Genomic DNA, 17,276 nt, shown 5'->3' on the forward strand with positions numbered 1-17,276 from the left:
CACATCTCTATTCAGTTGCCGAAGTATCGTCGGTGAAACCAGTCTTGAAGCGCGACCCCTACCTATACGCATTGTCTATATACATTTTATTTTCCTAGGGAACGAAACTAATGCAGTGAATGCGGGCGTTTCACATCAGTGCGCCTCCAAAAACTTGCAATGTGTTGACCAATCACAGTGCGCGAAATCTGTCGATTCAATGCGCGTTTGGAAACGGTCGACAGATTTCACGCCCTGTGATTAGTCAACGCGTTGCAAAATCTTGGAGACGCACTATCGTGAATCGCCCGTATTATACTTGAAGTGCGTATAAAGGCCTACCTCTAGATGCGCCTATAAGGAAAATCTTGACTGAATATTATGCTGAATTGACGCATAATAAAATAAAACTTTAACAAGGCATCATCCGACAAATGTGGCTGTAGAAGTATTGACGCGGCTTTTAATTAGTTCCATGGAAGCCAATAGCTAGTGCCTGGAGAAACTCGCAGTAGAAATGCGTCACGCAGAAATGTAAATAAACTCCCGTCAATATACCATACTGCCCGAGGTCTGTCTGGGTTTTGAAGGGACTTTAAAAAAACCAGTGTGTTTAAAATCATCCAGCAAAAGAACTATGTCGATTCACTTTTTGTGTGTGAACCAAAGAACATCTCGGATTTAAAATCATCGCGTGCTTAAATCACCAAAAGGCAAATTTCGCTCTTCGTACTACCCTGTATCTCGTTGCACCAGCCCTCATAACATTCTTCAGTATTACAATATTCATTTCATCAACCTATTTTATCACTAAACCACACTTTGACCAGTTTTATCGCACAATATTTGCTTTCTCTTGTTTTCCCTCACAACCCAGTGCTGCAGGTGCACCCCTTTCTTACACTTGTCAGATTGCGATGAACCCGTCTCATTTACATTCTGATTATGGAGCGTCAAAGTGGACAACCCCATTTTCTCATTTTCTGCTAGTAGATTTTCGGGATTTTGGACTTTGCGTATAGCATTTTCAAAAACGCAATTTTCTGCTAGCAGAAATGTGGATTTTACTTTAACAACTCTTCGTGGCGCGTCAAAAGTGGACAACTAAAACCTTCAATTTCCCACTGGCAAATTTCATTTGATGCTCCCAAAGAGGACAACTCCATTTTCTCATTTCTGCCCGTAGATTTTCGTTTTTTTTTTAAGTTGCGCCACCCCTTTTCATAAAACCCAATTTTCTGCTAGCAGAAATTTGGACTTTACTTTGACGACGACGGGGTGGTCCAAAAGTGGACAAGTTGAAAATTGAAACGACCGCAGCGCTCCCTACGCTCAGAATGGAACGGTCTTGGAAGATGGGTTAGTCATTGACCCTCTACATTAACGGTAGAGGGTCTGATGGATGGCGTCGCAGAAAAAATGTGGACGATTCCCATTGAGAAACTTGCAAATACGAAAGGGGCTGTCCAAAGCCTGGCAGTCCTTTATAGTATACTGCGAGCTTCCTACTTCCCACCGCACCGTGTAATTGGAATGACGATGGCGGCTTGCCGTCGGGAATTTCCATTTTAAATAAATGAGCGCATGGTGATATGTCCCCTATACGATGCTAGCTGTAATAAACCATTGTATCCATGCCTAGTAGTATAATAAAATTTGTTGTGGAAGGATAAAAGGTTGGAATTGAAAAAGTCATGTCAAGAGAAGAAGCTTAGTGCTGTTTAATCAAGTGAACCAAGATTTTCAAAAAGGGGAAAATAGAGAAAGTAAAATGGGAAACATTAAAATGCAACTTGAACTTGCTGAATTTATTTTGACATCCCACAAGTTCCAAAACACGTATTCAGCCAATAATTCACAAAACAAAAAGGATAGCCACGACGAAAATAAATCTTTCAGCCAGTACACTAGTCGGTCACTGATATGACACCAAAGATTTCATTTAACATTTATCGTTCAAATCTTTGTTCAAGTCCTCAATACAAGTGGGCAGTAGAGGCCTGGGATTCAAAGTGACAATGTAAAGAGATATTAACGCAATGAAAACACAAACTTGCAAGTAACGGCCCAGAGCAGTCATCATATGCATGTACTGTAAAATACATGGATGGTGGATTGTATAACAAATCTTATATCTGAAGATCAAAAAATTGGTTGTTCACTTTTGCCACTCCGAGTAACTTCCACCATAATCAGTTCATAATTTTTGTTAATCTTGGACATACTAGTTTCAAAAATTTCCTTTAGAATAATCATCCCTCTAAACTCCCACAAAATTCACATCCTTAACGTAAAAAAGGCCCGATCTTTTCCACAAAATCGGCTATATAGAGATGGAAATACCAGTTGCATGAAAAAGACCAATCACAGCAAGGGAATGTCCAAATGACACCTGATGCCCGTCAATGGACGGCGGGTCAATACAATGGGTTGGCTCCACAAGTTAAGTTTGCGGTACTACATGTACAAAGGACTGTCACTCTGGCAGCCGCTTCCCAACTGTCGTCCACATTATAAAACTTTTTTCTGGGTCCGGTGATGCCAATCTCAAGTTCCTAAGACCGTTCCATTTCTACGTCGGGAGAAAAGTGTCCTTTCAAGTTTCTACTTGTCCTCTTTTGGACCACCCCGCCGTCGTCAAAGTAAAATCCAAATTTCTGCTAGCAAACAATTGGCTTTTTTTGAAAAGGAATGGTGCAACCTCAAAAAAGCCGAAAATCTATAAGCAGAAAATGAGACAATGGGGTTGTCCACTTTTGGAGCATGACAGTAATTTTTGCCAGTGGAAATTTGAAGTTTTTAGTTGTCCACTTTTGACGCGCCACGAGAGTTGTTAAAATAAAATCCAAATTTCTGCTAGCGGAAAATTGCGTTTTTTGAAAATGCTATACGCAGAGTCCAAAATCCCGAAAATCTACTAGCAGAAAATGAGAAAATGGGGTTGTCCACTTTTGACGCTCCATACTTAGATACTGTAGGTTTCTATTTCTTGTTCCCATTTTTGGTTGATTTTCATTTGTTTGTTTTTCGGAGACTTTCGTGACATAATATCTGTGCAGACATTCTTGGAGTGGATCTAGGCCTTGTTTTGGCTCAAAGGGGATGGTTATAGTAGCTTAGACAGATTGGAAAGGTGTATTGTTTTCCAATGTTATTTTCCTGTTTTTTTTTATACTTTCCAGTCCGCCAAGAGAGGATCGTAAACCCTGTACCTTCCCTGGCACGTCCTGATTAAATGATAATTGGATGAATATCCAACCCATCGAAACACAACCCTATACCCAACCCAGCCCAATCCAACGTAATCCAACCCTACCCTACCCAATGCAACCCTACCTTACCAAACCCTACCCAACCGAAATGATGCTTTCAGAAACTGTGATATGTCAGTTCATGGTCGATCTGTTGGGAGCATAAGCAGTTTTCTCGGAACACCTTAGCAGACCCGTCTTGCAAATTGCCAATTTACTTCTGATAAACATTGTTAACAAGATTTATACTGTAACAGAAACCCTCACCTCTATCAGTCATAATTGAGACCGCACATTAGACAAATATGGCACTGCAGGAGTTTTCTGGACTCCAAGATGATCATTGTAATCGGACTGAAGGACAATATTATTAAATCCAGCAGAGACCCCATGGCCCATTCCATCTTTACTTGTGATGTCCTGCTGATACCTCTGCGCTTGAATTATTGCTGTGTGGTACGTGCAGTCCATCATACACAAGGTACCTCTACTGTTCCTATCGTGGCGTTTTCTTTCAACTTGTCGAATAAAATATGTTAACGATAAGAAGATGCTATTGGCTTACGTCAAAAACACCAGACTGACAACTGGATTAACGAACGGAGATGTAATTTTCAATATTCGGGGCACTTCACGGAGTAAGGGACCGACAATATAAATGCATAATTTACCAGTTAATTTTCCTCGATGTCTGCTATTTACTAAATTAGGTTTCAATGAGAAGTGTAATTTCTTTTGGGAATCGCACGACAGAGGCGCTTTTTGAGCACCAACTCGCTGTCTGCCCACCCGTTCCTCCAGCAAAGAGAAAGGGAGTTCGCCCTCACTCGGTATCCTTGGACGCACTTTTTTTCTCGTGGCCTCCGAAGCTGATAAAAGACGGTTGGTTGTATCCACTGTAGTTATTTACAATTCAAAATGCCAAATGAGAGGTAGAAAGTGTGTATGTTTGTCGATTGATGTGGCAATCATGCTATTTGGCTATACACATGATCCACTAGTAGGTTGAACATGGGGGGAGGGGCTGCACTCAGTATTGTAAGGAGTGATGGTGTTTAGACACTTGAAGACAAGTATAGGGCCTAGCGTTTTTATATTTGACTCTCTCAGAGAACGGTACCCAATGTAGTGTTGCAAACACATCCAGTGTAGGGGTCAGGAAGGAGCATTTAAGGATTCAATTTAAGGTACATTTAAAGGTTCAACCCATTCACGGCAGGTGTCCACAAAAAGTCGCAAAAAATTACGCTAGTCTGAACTGTAAAATGAAACTGACAGGAAGCACTTTATTTTAATTGACATTAGGCTTATTTCTGTGAAAAAGGGGTTACAGTATCTATTTATGATGTACCTGGATATGGTAATTCTTTCAATTTCTATATACAAGAAATAAAACTTCTACTTCACCCTTTTAGGAAAAAGGTTAGGAAACCTTCGTATAAGAACAGTATTTTTGTGAAGTCCTAACCGCGATAATAACTCTTTTTACAAGTTTTACAAACCGTAAATCAGCACGGATTAAAATTCTTTCCAAGGGTATGGGAAACATACATCCAGCCCTGTGGTGTTTATAGGAAAAGATGTTATAAATAATCAAAGAAATTACCATTCGTCTTTGTTATACAATAAAGTGTACACGAAAAAGTTTGTCATAACAGAAACTGTATTATGGGGCACTAAGGCCAAACCTCATTTTATATAATTAGGGAATAAATATGTGCTTGGTCAGTCGTTTAAGACTGTATCTAATAATGACTTGAGCCACGAGTACCTGAGCGAGTACCTGAGCCACGAGTGAGAGACATTATCAGTGTCCATACTCCTTGGCCAAACACATATTTATTCCCATTCATAAATACATGTACCTTCAGTCAAAACAAGTTTAAAAAGTTATAAATTTCCAATGAGTTCGTTCAAAAATTTTCATCTCATTTTTTTCAAACGCCATTCGGATCATGTTGCAAGTACATGGAGATGGCACATTTGTGGTGCATACAACATGAGGTGGTGCAGAACATAAGGAGCCTGTGATGAGGGCCATTAAATAAGCATCCATTATCTGGAGCCGGTCTGTTGAAGACTGGCAAGGCATATGTATACATTCCAACTGATAAATATTATCTAAGTCAGAGTCAAACCAGTTAAAAAGTTATAAATTTCCAGTGATTTTGTTGAACAATTTCACATCAGTTTTGTCAAACAACCCTCGAGCAATTTATGGTATGTGCCCCTCACAAGCTGGTTTAATCTATTCAAGACTGACAACATCAAGGTCGGACAAGGAAATATCACCGGCATTGATTTCAAACTACATGTATTGCTTTCCGTTTGGCAGGTAATTTGCATTAGTTCACCAATCTTGGAAATTAAAAAAAGTGTTCTGAGCTTACAAAATCAGATGTAAAAGGGACACAAAAAAAAATGGACCCCTAATTTCTGGAATTACCCACATACAAGTTCTTTCAGCAACCATCCCACATATAAAGTTCTCAACCAAGAACAGGAAGGTATGAACAATCAACCAACTTTTATAAGATCTGCTGGTTCTTGATAATCCAAAACAAACAAGTTTCTTTTTACAAACTCTCTTCCTTTGTACCTCCTACAGTAACCCAGCATGCATGTTACTGGTTATCATGAAACACTGGCCTCTCTTTTCCTGAGGAAGGGGCAAAAATCCTTAGAACTGGCCACATTACAACTTTGAAAGTGGTGTTTAATTTTTTGCTTTATTCTTTCAGTTGTTCATTGACTAAATAAGCATCAGTTTATTTGCAGTTGCTAGAGGTCAGAATTTTCTTCAAGATTAATACTGATCCAACATGCCTAGGGGCCGTCAGTCAACACAAACATACATGTACACATGTATGTACCGGTAAAAGTGTGGATACATGCATCTGTGGCAGGCAAGTTGGGATTTCATCTCCTGTGGGGCTTTTCTGGTGCTGAAACAAGATAAAAACACAAATTATTCATATGAGATGCCTTAAACTGCATGTGCTTTAAAGTTACTATATTGAGTGTATTTTTGGAATGAGCAAGGGAAAATGGCCCCTGTGGCCAAAGCAGAGGAGGGGCATGAGGTGCAATAGAGGCGTTAACCTGTCGGCCACACCTGTGTTCTCAGATAGCAAGCTCATATTTACATGTCATGTGGCATGATATGGTTAGAGGCTGAACAATTTTACAAAGAACAACACCATGGTATTACAAATAATTATTACTGAAGTGATCAAAAGATAAGAACAATTTTAGAGTTATAGCAGTGTCTCCTTAACTTGCCTTAGGTTTATTTTCAGCATTGGGCACACAAATATTGTTATACCTCTGTCTTTTATATTACAATACATACTGTATTTTCATTGGCCCAGAATGATCACATGACTGGGCAAATTACCCCTGCCAATCTCCTCAAGCCCCCTTCCAGGACATTAAGGTCCTCTTTACCTGAAGTCCACACTGCTTCCCAGTGTTTTCATTAATTAATTAAGGCCACCTATACCCAAGGCCACAACACCAACCCCATCCAACCTCATCCCCAACCCAGCAAGCATCCAGCATCCAACCCCCTCATCGCTCAAGTTACCAGCGACCCAAGCCAGCCACCCACTTCACGCTCCAGCAAACAGGATCCAACATTCACCACCACGCGCTCCAGTAACCACAAACCAATCTTCCAACACATCCTTTTCCATGCATCATCGATTCCACCCCATCTTGTAAGTCAGTGCTCAACTCTATTCTGGCATCTCTCCTGAGGACAACCCCAGCATCCTGGTCGAAATGACGAGCTGACACTCACTCGTCCTTCTCAGAATTACCACTCTTACAGAAGAGATTGATTTCTCACAGTGCACCTGCAAACCTTCTCTCAGTCTAGCCTCCACCCTGCAGTTTCAAATCTTACTTATTTTATGTGGGCTTCTTATCTGTGTTCAACTAATGTTGATACGAGTAAACTCTAGTGGGAGCAGTGAACTGGCCCTACGATATGCTCAGCTGTTGATGTGCAGTAACTTTATGTTGATGATTGAAATTTGTTACTTTGTATAAATTCTTTAACATAATGCCTGCTGAGCTGAAGACAAACATGTATGCAAATTTCTCTACAAAAATAGGTTTTAAACTCCTGGGTTTAGTTTCTTTATAACAAAACCACTGTTGACCATTTTAAGGTGTATGTGATATAACTTGTTGTTGTACCTCTGTTTTGAAAGTCTTTTCATTGGCCCACAGCAATCATGTGACAGGGCAACAAAGACACACGTCACGTTCACCATAAGACATCACATTAGTGGCCTTGTATGACATTACACGTGCACATATATGCATGCACGCCTACTAGTGCCCTTGTTGTGTACAGGGTAATTCAGGAATTGCTTAACACTATAGTTCAAAGATTCCTTTGCGGCCCTTAAAACATCCAGATGAAGATAAAACAATTTTCAAGCTTTTTTTTTTAACACACAGCACCTGAGGCTCTGCGGGTCAACGCATCACAGGTACTACGATGTGACTGTCATCAGCCTATATACATGAGCCTAAGCAAGATACATTGATTGTACAATCTCCTTCATAATGTGTGAGAGACTAAATTTCAATGTAATGAACACGAACAGATCGCAACTTTTGTGAAAAGAAATATCTGACCCTGAAACTGGGAGCAGGATCGAAATTGGGAGCAAGATGAAAAAGAGGTAAGGTTTTACCCACAAGGGATTCAATAAGCATGGTTCCACAACAACTGTGTCTGAATTTTCAAATGTATCACTGTATTATATAATTTTTAAAAATGGAAAAAAAGAGCACTTACGGGGTTCTGACATTTTGATGAGGATAGGCTCCAGAATGTCTGATAGTGTTTGTTTCTGCTTGTTGAAGTCCTCAACATTCAGGTTCTCACCACCGTTGTCCAGCCACTCTTGCTTCTCTATGCAGGCATTCAAAGCAGTCATCTGGAGCAAGAAATGTCTTGAATTAGGATTAACTTATTATTGGATGAATTAATAAATTACAATACTTATTTTTTTCATTAAATTCTTTGCGGTAGAATGAATTTCACAGTTTATTTAAGACACATTCTTTGCATGGATAAGACTTAATTTTGGATTTTGCCCTTCCCGACGTGCATTTTTAACACTGTATGCTCAGTGTATGCCCCCAAAAGCTTGTGAAAAACCACAAGCGTACTAGGTTGGGACTTGAACCCACTACCTCCTGCTTACTAGTGCAGATGTCCTAACCACTCCACCACCAAGCTTGCTGGTGTCAAACTGCTTGAAAATGCGCTCGGAATATGGACACAATTTTGCCATGCAAAAGGTAGACACTATAAATTTTAGATTAGATTGAAACTCACTCCAGAAATCCTCCTCTTTATCACCTTTGCTTGATTTTCTTGAGCAAATGGCATAGCTAGAAGAAATCTTCGATACCTAATCTATCTAAAAATCTAAACAACTGCAAGTCAATTTTTTCATAATTTTTTACGTATATACAACTTCAGGCACCGATTACTCAAAACAAGGTTTTGGGAAACATTCCTCATTTTGCCATCGGAGGTCAAATACGTGCTTTAGGAGTGGCCACACCATCCACTAAAGTAAAGTTTGTTTTGAAAATTTGATCACAAATCTAAGATTTTTCAACACTGGAACTGCAAAAAAGACCTTACAAGTAAGTTGTTAGTCTCCAAATTAAAATGTTCATGCTTCACGTAATCATCAAATGCTGACCATAAAAGTATATTGTGCATTTGAACCAGACATGTAACACCAAAGACCAAAGAGCAAATAGCATGTACTTTGCAAGCACTGGCTGGGGGACGGAAATGAAGGAAAACAGTAAAGGCGCTCTCTATAAACACCATAGCAAAGGGCGACAGTACACAACGTGTCGCGTTGTGCTTCGTGCGACGTAATAGGCGACGCGATGCGCGACATGACATACGACTCAGCGCACGATGGCGAGGGAAGGGGCAACGTTTAGACGGAAAAAAATGCTACAAGAAAAGGACGCCACGACACGACGCACAGGAATCCCCTCCTCTTTTACCAAGGGGTAGGCTATTTACTCATCCCCACTTTACGGTGAGAAGAAAGGCGTATTTTCATTTTTTTTTTGAAATTCCCAACAAACAATATGCATTCAATAGAATAATTGCAGTGGGAAGGAAAATTATAAAAGCTTTAAGTACATGTATGCTATTTTGAAGTAAGGTTAGGGATGAACAATTAGAGTGGAGCTGCAACGATTTTATGTTTTTTGCACAATTTTTCTGCAACTTTGTACTCTTATTTAATAAGAAAACACTTTTGCACTCCAGTTTGGTTAAATGCATTGAAAAATACACTTTTTTAGCTTTTAAAATTATCCACACTTTCCTGGCAACTGAGGGCACTTTTGCCTTGATGTCGTCTAGGGAAGGCCACAGACTGAGTTCAGTGCATGGGTTTTTCTTTTCAAATTGTGAAACCAGAAATACTGAAAACATTCTATAGTAAGGGATTGATGCTTGCGTATTGCTTTGCACATAAACAACAAGGAATCAGCAGAGAAGACAAAATGCAGAACTTTGTTGTGTACAAACCAATGCAAGACTGAGCCTTCCTCCTTGGATGACGTCACAGTTTTGCTCATGAATATGGAAACCTTATTAGCATAAAACTGCCAAAAGGCAGTAAAGTTCTGTGACCATAAAAGTACATTATACATTTGAACCAGACATATAACCGGAAAACAATCACACTGAAGGCCTTTTCTAATCTCAGTGACAACCTACAGTACATCTATATGACTGCTTAATTTCAGCACTTTGTGCCTGATTTTACCAAAACACTTTCATATGTCCAATCAACCATATCTCTGTAGACATAGTGTTAACTGACGATCTGGGGGGGAGGGTTAACTATATAATTTGACTGCTGGTAGCCCTGGTTTCCTATTTCAAGTGAATCTGAACACCTGTATATACATGTAGATGCAGCCATTACATACTTGTAGATAGTAGATACCTGCAAAGGATGCACAGTCACGCTACATGCTGGACATTGTTTCACTGTGGATGTAATTTTCCTCAACTCTGAGTAGTTAGCATCAGTTCTAACTATGTTTCTGTTATTTAAAAACCAGTTTGTCATGTTAAGGAAAAGTACACAGAAAATTTGGGAGCCAAGGGGAGTGCTTGCTGTACCCAAACGTTCAGTATAGTGGGGTTTCTTACAGCGGTATACCACTGTCTATGAAAAGCTGCCTGCTAAACTCTTGCCTTGTTTTAAAGACAAGATAATAAACCGCTGTCAATGTCGTTATTAAAGTTAGATCTCAGTGCTTTATGAAATTTACTCCAGTAGCATCTCTAGTCTACCCTCCTTGACTTACCCTCTCATCCTTGGTGAGGCGTCCTTGGATCTTCTGAACATCTTCTACATTCTCCTTGATCTCTCTGATGACGGCTAATAGGGAACGACGGGCCTCTGTTGGGAGACAAATATACATCCTTTATACAGAACTTTCTGTCAGTGTTACAAAACAGTATCTAACTTATGTCAAGAATAAGATTTACAAAACAACTTTAACCCAGGGTTCAAATTATGTGCTATTCCCATGTCATTTAGGGAATCAGGTTGGCACAATGACTCTTCCTTGGCTTCCCCAGGTTGGATTCCCCCCTAGGTTTACATGTGGATTGCATTTTCAGTCCCTGCCTGATTCCGTGAAGTTTAAGTATTTCCCGGAATATTTATCTAAGGTTTGTGTCCCACCTTTAATTGTTTACATTTTATCACTGTCCTCTTCATTGTCCTACATTTTATTCTTGTAATTTGCACTGAATGTGCATTGGATAAACAGAACTTTACAATGCGCTTTCAATTTGTGAAACATTTCATAGATATGTATAATAAACTCTGGCTAAGTCGGCACTCTCGGGACTCAAGAAATTATGACAACTTACGCGAATGCTGACTTGTGCTGTAAGTCATCATTTTGCTGACTTAACATGTACACATGTATTGCCTTCGTACATTATGATTCCTTGCACTAATTCAATGGCTTTGATTTACCCTGGTTGATTTCTACCTCCGTGATCAATCCCAGCAAATTCGTTCTCGATTATTATGTGCCCCTAAGGACGAAGCAAGGACGGCAAGCCACTTGCATATCACATCACGACTCTACAGTGCAGTACGTACATGTACGTGATACAGTTATTAAGGTACAGAATACATACACTCATCCGCACACGCATAGGTTAAGTTCGTTCAATAAGGCAACCCCCAAAATGGACAGAGCGCATGCGTGTAGCAATAGAGGGGTTACTGGTATTGATGTACTCATGCTGACCGATTATCAACCATGGCCTGTGCTGCTAATAAACACACATCAGTCAAGCAGTGTGGGACTTGTCACTTGACACTTCTTGGCAACTGAGGCGAAGGAAACTGATACCGAAGCACAATTTTTTTTAATGCCGACTTACACAAAGGAATTTTATCGTTTTGAGGAAAAGGGACCGAGAAAAACATGCCAACTTATACGAAATGATGACTTATAAATGCCAACTTAGAAATGAAATTTTCAATGGAAATGCGTTACAGATGATCGAGACTTTTGCCAAAAGGCTGACCTAAGACGATATGACGAGTTAGGCGATGCCGACTTAGAATTAACTGTATGTGATAGTTTTGGTGCACCACGAAGTAACGTACTGTCCATGGACTTTGTACACAAGACAGGACAGTTTGTGATGCATCAACTACCCATGATGCAAAAGTTCATGATGCAACCGATGAATTGAACCTAACCAGATTTAGAGTCGGGGAAGGGAAGGAGGGTAAAACTGATATTTTTGTCTGAAATAATATTTTTTTAATAAGCTTCCATAAAAGTACATGTACCTTCCTCATTGAAATGAAGGCTATAGAACCATTTCAACTGTTGCCGCTTTCAATTCATTAAAAAGAAAAAGGAAAACTAAATAGGAAGTGTTTGCTTTAAATCTGTGTACAAACACATGTAACGTAGTCAGGGCTCGGAATGGGTGAATCAGTGACTGGAAAGAAAGCTTATATAGCAAAGATTTTGTGTGAACCCCGTCATGTTTGTTGTAGCAGCAATACATGTTGTGTATATGAAAGCATGTTACAAACTTCTGGAAATCTTCCCAAATCATCCAACATGAATCCTTCCTTCCACAAAATTTATGAAACTCGGGAACCCAGACATGTTGGATCCAGCATTACAAACTCAAAGCAAATGTAACTTTGCTAGCTTACCGGACCAGTCTAAATAACTGGCACACTTTTCATGCTGGTATCGCAATGCTGTCTCACGAGGGCGCTCTCCATGGCTGGTCCTGACCTGAAGGTTGGACCCAAACTGGATCAGGAGTTTTATGCAAGAAAGCTTACCCCAGGCAGCAGCGTGGTGTAAAGCCGTATAGCCTGTAGACAGACACATGCCAATGGGATCATAAAAAACGAGTAAAGTCACAAAATATAGCTAAGCGGAGACAACCTGACTACTCCTACACTCTAGCATACATGACTGCACACATAATAGACTTCAGATTGAAGCCCGCAAGAGAGAAACAGGAGACAGTGCATTCAGTTTGAATGGCAGATGATATAGCCCACACTACAGGACCACAGCACCCAGACCACTGCAGCCCCAAGCTGCCTCGTGCATTCGATTTGACACTCAAGTGATTTCTCAAGCTTAACTGCTCTTGGGCCAAGGAACTAACATTATTCAAAGTAAACAGTCTAAAACAAAGAATATTTGGTAATTTAGGGGGCTGAGAATTCCCCAGTTATATCAGCAAATTATGTGACCTTTGAACCTTGTGCACCTCGTTAGGGCATGATTATAGCAGGGCCCACGTGCACAATTGCGAAGTACTTTCTAGATGTCACACCAGTTGGCTGGAAATGGCCTACATGTACATTGTTATACTTTTTGGCGGGACTGAAGAAGTTTGGCAGGCTTCCAAGGTTTTTTTCGGGAGATTGTAGCCAGGCAACTGGGTGGATAGACGTACTGTAGCTATGGCTTCGCTGGGAATCACATAGGCCTTAGTTATTTGTGTTTCATAAATATATTTATAAATAAATTGTTGACAACGAAATAAAGGGAATCTAGCCCACGCGAAGTATGTGCCTGCCCTGCTCTTTGTTAAGTGAGTTAGCCTCCAAATCCTCCGTCATTGGTGGACGAGCCTCCACCCTCTACACTAGCGAGGCAGGGGACTGGACGCTACAGTAATTCCAAGGCAGTACCAGAATATATCTTTATCGTGTCTTTCAAATGACTTACCATGTCTATTGGTTGGCTTTGTTTGCTGCATCTGCTGAGTGAAGTATTGCCCAAGTTTTAAGTAAGTGTATGATGAACAACTTGCAAGTAGAATCTCATGAATATTTACAAAGTATGCTAATTACTGAGGCTCCTAATAAGCATAACTTGTGCATGAGCGATGGTATTATGTTGATCTCAACAGTTTCACTTTATGTATTGCATGCCCCCTACTGTACCTCTATTTGTTGCTGCATCTCCCTCAGCTCCTTTCTCTAACAGTTCCTTGACCATGTCCTCTCGGTCCAAGATACAGGCCATGTCCAGAGCTGTCTTGCCTGTGTTGGGATTCCTCATGTTGGGGTCAGAGCCCTGGAATTGCAAGCAAATGCGTGTACTTGTAATGTCTTAATTCAATATTCAATAATGAAAAAAACACAAGCAAAACATGCATGGTAAACGGACAAATGCAGACAGGTTGCAAATAAAAGACCCTCAGAGGTGGGAGGAAAATCCCGGATAAATGTTTTGGGGAAACCCACGGACTCAGGTTGGGGTTGAAAACCCAATCCACAGGTGGACTGCGCCAGATTCGAACCCAGGCCCCCAGAGGCGGAGCGCAAGGAAAGAAACACTACGCCAACCTGATTTCCCAATGTAGTGGCAGATGGGGGAACCTACATGTTGTGGCATATTTGTCTGCAACTTTGTTAAACCAGCATTCCTATTATCAAGCCCAGTGTGCAGTCCTAATCCCATTGCAATCTGCAACTCAGCAACCCCCAGTGGCCACACGCAGCTGGAAAGCTCAGTTGACAGGGCACGGGTACAGTATAGACAAAGCATGCAACTGATTGACCCTTTCAATGGAGGAAAATACTGTGTTGGGTTTTGCACAGAGCGACTGTCATGGAGCACTTGCTACCGGTGTATGCACTCTAGTTATCACAATGCCTTTCACCATGGAAGGGGGCCATTGGGAATGTCCAGCAGAAGCTTAACTTTGGCTGCTGTCTTCTTTTATCATGGAGGATGCAGGTTTCAGTCACTTTTCTTTGCTGATATATATTCATAACTAAATGCACATGTATGCACTTAATCAGTTTCCCTATATGATGTATGCAGATATTCCATAAATCACAAAAAGAAAGAATGAAATTCCCGGATACCGCTATTTCTCAATGACAGTCGGCCACTGCAAGTTTTTTTGAAAAACTCTTTATTTGGGGAATGAGAAAAACTTCAAGTTTTGCAGTGTTTTAGAGCTGTCAACACAAATACTGGTACACAATAATGTCTCCTTTTCTACTTCAGTGTTTGAATACCTAAATATTTTCCCTGCTAATTTTCACTTTTTAGGTCATGTTATTGCTTTCAGATGGCTAATAGGTTACTGTTGGGAAAAATTAGTACGGCTGAACATGGACCACTCTGCGGTTTCCAATCAATTAATGAGCTATGCTACTGACTGGCCAAGGGATATAAAGCAGTTATCTGAGGAGTGCATGCATGTCACACACAGTGTCACTGTGGAAGATAACTGTCGAAGATCTGTCGGTGCATTCCCTCAGTCATTCTGTTATAATGCATTGTAGTGATTTTACAGAATTCTTGCAATATTTGTAGGTCAAAAAAAGTTTACAAAAAATCTAAAAACAAAACTGAATCACACGAGTTGAAGTTGGATATTTTGGCCACAGTTCTGTAAGTAGGTGTAGGTACGTTGATTGTGCTTATATAAATCAAAATAATAAGGTGACAGGCCTATTAAACTCAGGCCCAGGCTGGTTTAGGCCTAACTTAACCCTAACGTTAGATCTATTTTGAAAATGAATTCAAGTCAATTTGGTCCGAGTCAACTCGGTCTCAGGTTAACTCGGTACCAATTCAACTAGGTCCCTATAGAAAAATATATACAAAGTTGAAGTAGATCCTTCACATGGTCCCTATGTGTACGTCAATTTGGACACGAATGCCATGCACTTCAGCTTCCGCTTTCAACTTCAAGCTGTGAACGGGAGATTTGAAGATGTACATGTATGCTTCTCTAATGTTATCATGTTTGCTATTTGGCACAGATTAATTGAATGGCCAACCGTTGACAAAGAAAAATACTGTTCTTTCCCAAATCTTTCAAAAACTACATTGTACAACATCTCCAAATATAAATAACAACACATGTAGACTTTTCACAATAGGCCTTTTTTGAGGGGGATCTCTCACTCATGTAAAGTCTTAAACTTTTTCTACAATGTTTCTTTCACGGTTTCAGTTAGGCCTAATTGTCGTGAGTTTTGGGAGTTTGGGGGAATTGCTCCGTACCTATTCCTTCCAGCTAGCCTGGTGCAGCCACCAGGCTGTTGGAGCACCGTGTCGGCTGGCGAACTAAATGTACATGTACGGTCAGAACTTCATAACTTACTTTTGATTGAGAAAGCATTTCATTTCGGCAGGCCATATTTAAAGGGTTGTTTTCTGGATGTTTCTTAATAAATTTCTTAAGTAGCGTAGAAATGTACAAACATTCGTTTTTACAAAGTGGCTACTTCAAAATTCTATGGTTACGGCAGAATTTCTTCCCTATTTTCCTTTGTCATTTTCTTTATTTTCTCGACCAGATTGCATGTTTAATTTCCATAAACGTTTCCTTTTCCTTTTTGATACATTCATACTCCTGGAGGATTTTTTTAAGGAAAACAAGTCCAAAATCCATTTGTTGTAGACTGGTCTGGTTCCTGTTTCCAATGCACCTGACTGGTGTAAGAAGGTAGACAGAAACTTGTCTAAACTCACCAGCTCATGTAATAATAGCTACTGCCTTTTTATTGATCCATTTTTGTCACAATTATGCATGCATGCACATACATGGAGTTCATCAGTAATTCAGTATACAGGTAATCGTGAAGCACACAAAGCAGCTGTGGCTCAAACCAATCCAACCACTACATGACAGACATGTACTTTGCACTACATCCTGTAGGCCTACATATGAATTATGATTTTGGGGACCGAGTTGACTTGGACTGAATTGGTTTTGGTTCAAGTTGGTTTTGGACTGAATTGACCAGCACCTTTCTGTCGACTCAACACTGCCACTGGCCTTCCTAAAAATTTTAACTTTGAAAATTCACGTGCAAAGTGGTGTCTGGGTTTTATATGCTTTCATTGACATCTCAAACTGAACCTTTTCGAGTAGAAGTTTGAGCATCTCCAAGTGACCCTCTGTGCAAGCGATCTCCACAGCTGACCGGCCCTGGTCATCTCGGGAGTTTAACTGACCCTCTACCCGATCGTGGTACGGATCATCCTCCTTAGAAAAACACTCTAGCAAGCGGGCTGCATCTCCTTTCACTGCGCACTGGAGAACGATGTTTAACCGCTTTCCAGATTTTCTAGACGGTGGAGAAGCCTCTGGCTCTTCCTGTAACGGATCAACAGTCATTTCAAAAACAAAAAGAGACACTTTCTGAAAAATTGACCGTTTGCAACTTCCATGTACAGTGTACAGTACAGTGAGACGTCAAAGGCCGTAAACAAATACAGTGTACTATGCGCGCTATATGTACATGTATAAGCTATACCACACTGTCTTTGGTCTCCAGGATGACTATCCTCATACATAATTAGTTATGCTTATCGTAAATAATAAGTATTAAATAAATATAAACTGAATTTTTTTCATTTTAAAAAATTAACGAAGCTATACTTATTTTCGAGTGAAACATTCGCACAATACTATTTAAAGAAACCTCG

General features: G+C 40.2%; 1 protein-coding gene across 1 annotated transcript; it reads right to left on the minus strand.

The window, feature by feature from the left end:
* Window positions 1-4,496: 4,496 nt before the first annotated feature.
* Window positions 4,497-17,083, minus strand: LOC110983862 (ankyrin repeat domain-containing protein 45-like). The gene is made up of 6 exons (XM_022243479.2): window positions 16,708-17,083; window positions 13,763-13,895; window positions 12,506-12,673; window positions 10,611-10,705; window positions 8,044-8,185; window positions 4,497-6,175 (listed from the first exon to the last, which is right to left on the minus strand). The coding sequence occupies exons 1-6, from the start codon at window positions 16,963-16,965 to the stop codon at window positions 6,150-6,152; spliced, it is 822 nt and encodes a 273-aa protein (XP_022099171.1). The 5' UTR covers window positions 16,966-17,083; the 3' UTR covers window positions 4,497-6,149.
* Window positions 17,084-17,276: the final 193 nt, after the last annotated feature.

This window comes from Acanthaster planci, linkage group LG11, assembly GCF_054643075.1.
Source record: "Acanthaster planci isolate LZ-2023a linkage group LG11, COTS_SCS, whole genome shotgun sequence".
NCBI classification, from domain to species: domain Eukaryota; kingdom Metazoa; phylum Echinodermata; class Asteroidea; order Valvatida; family Acanthasteridae; genus Acanthaster; species Acanthaster planci.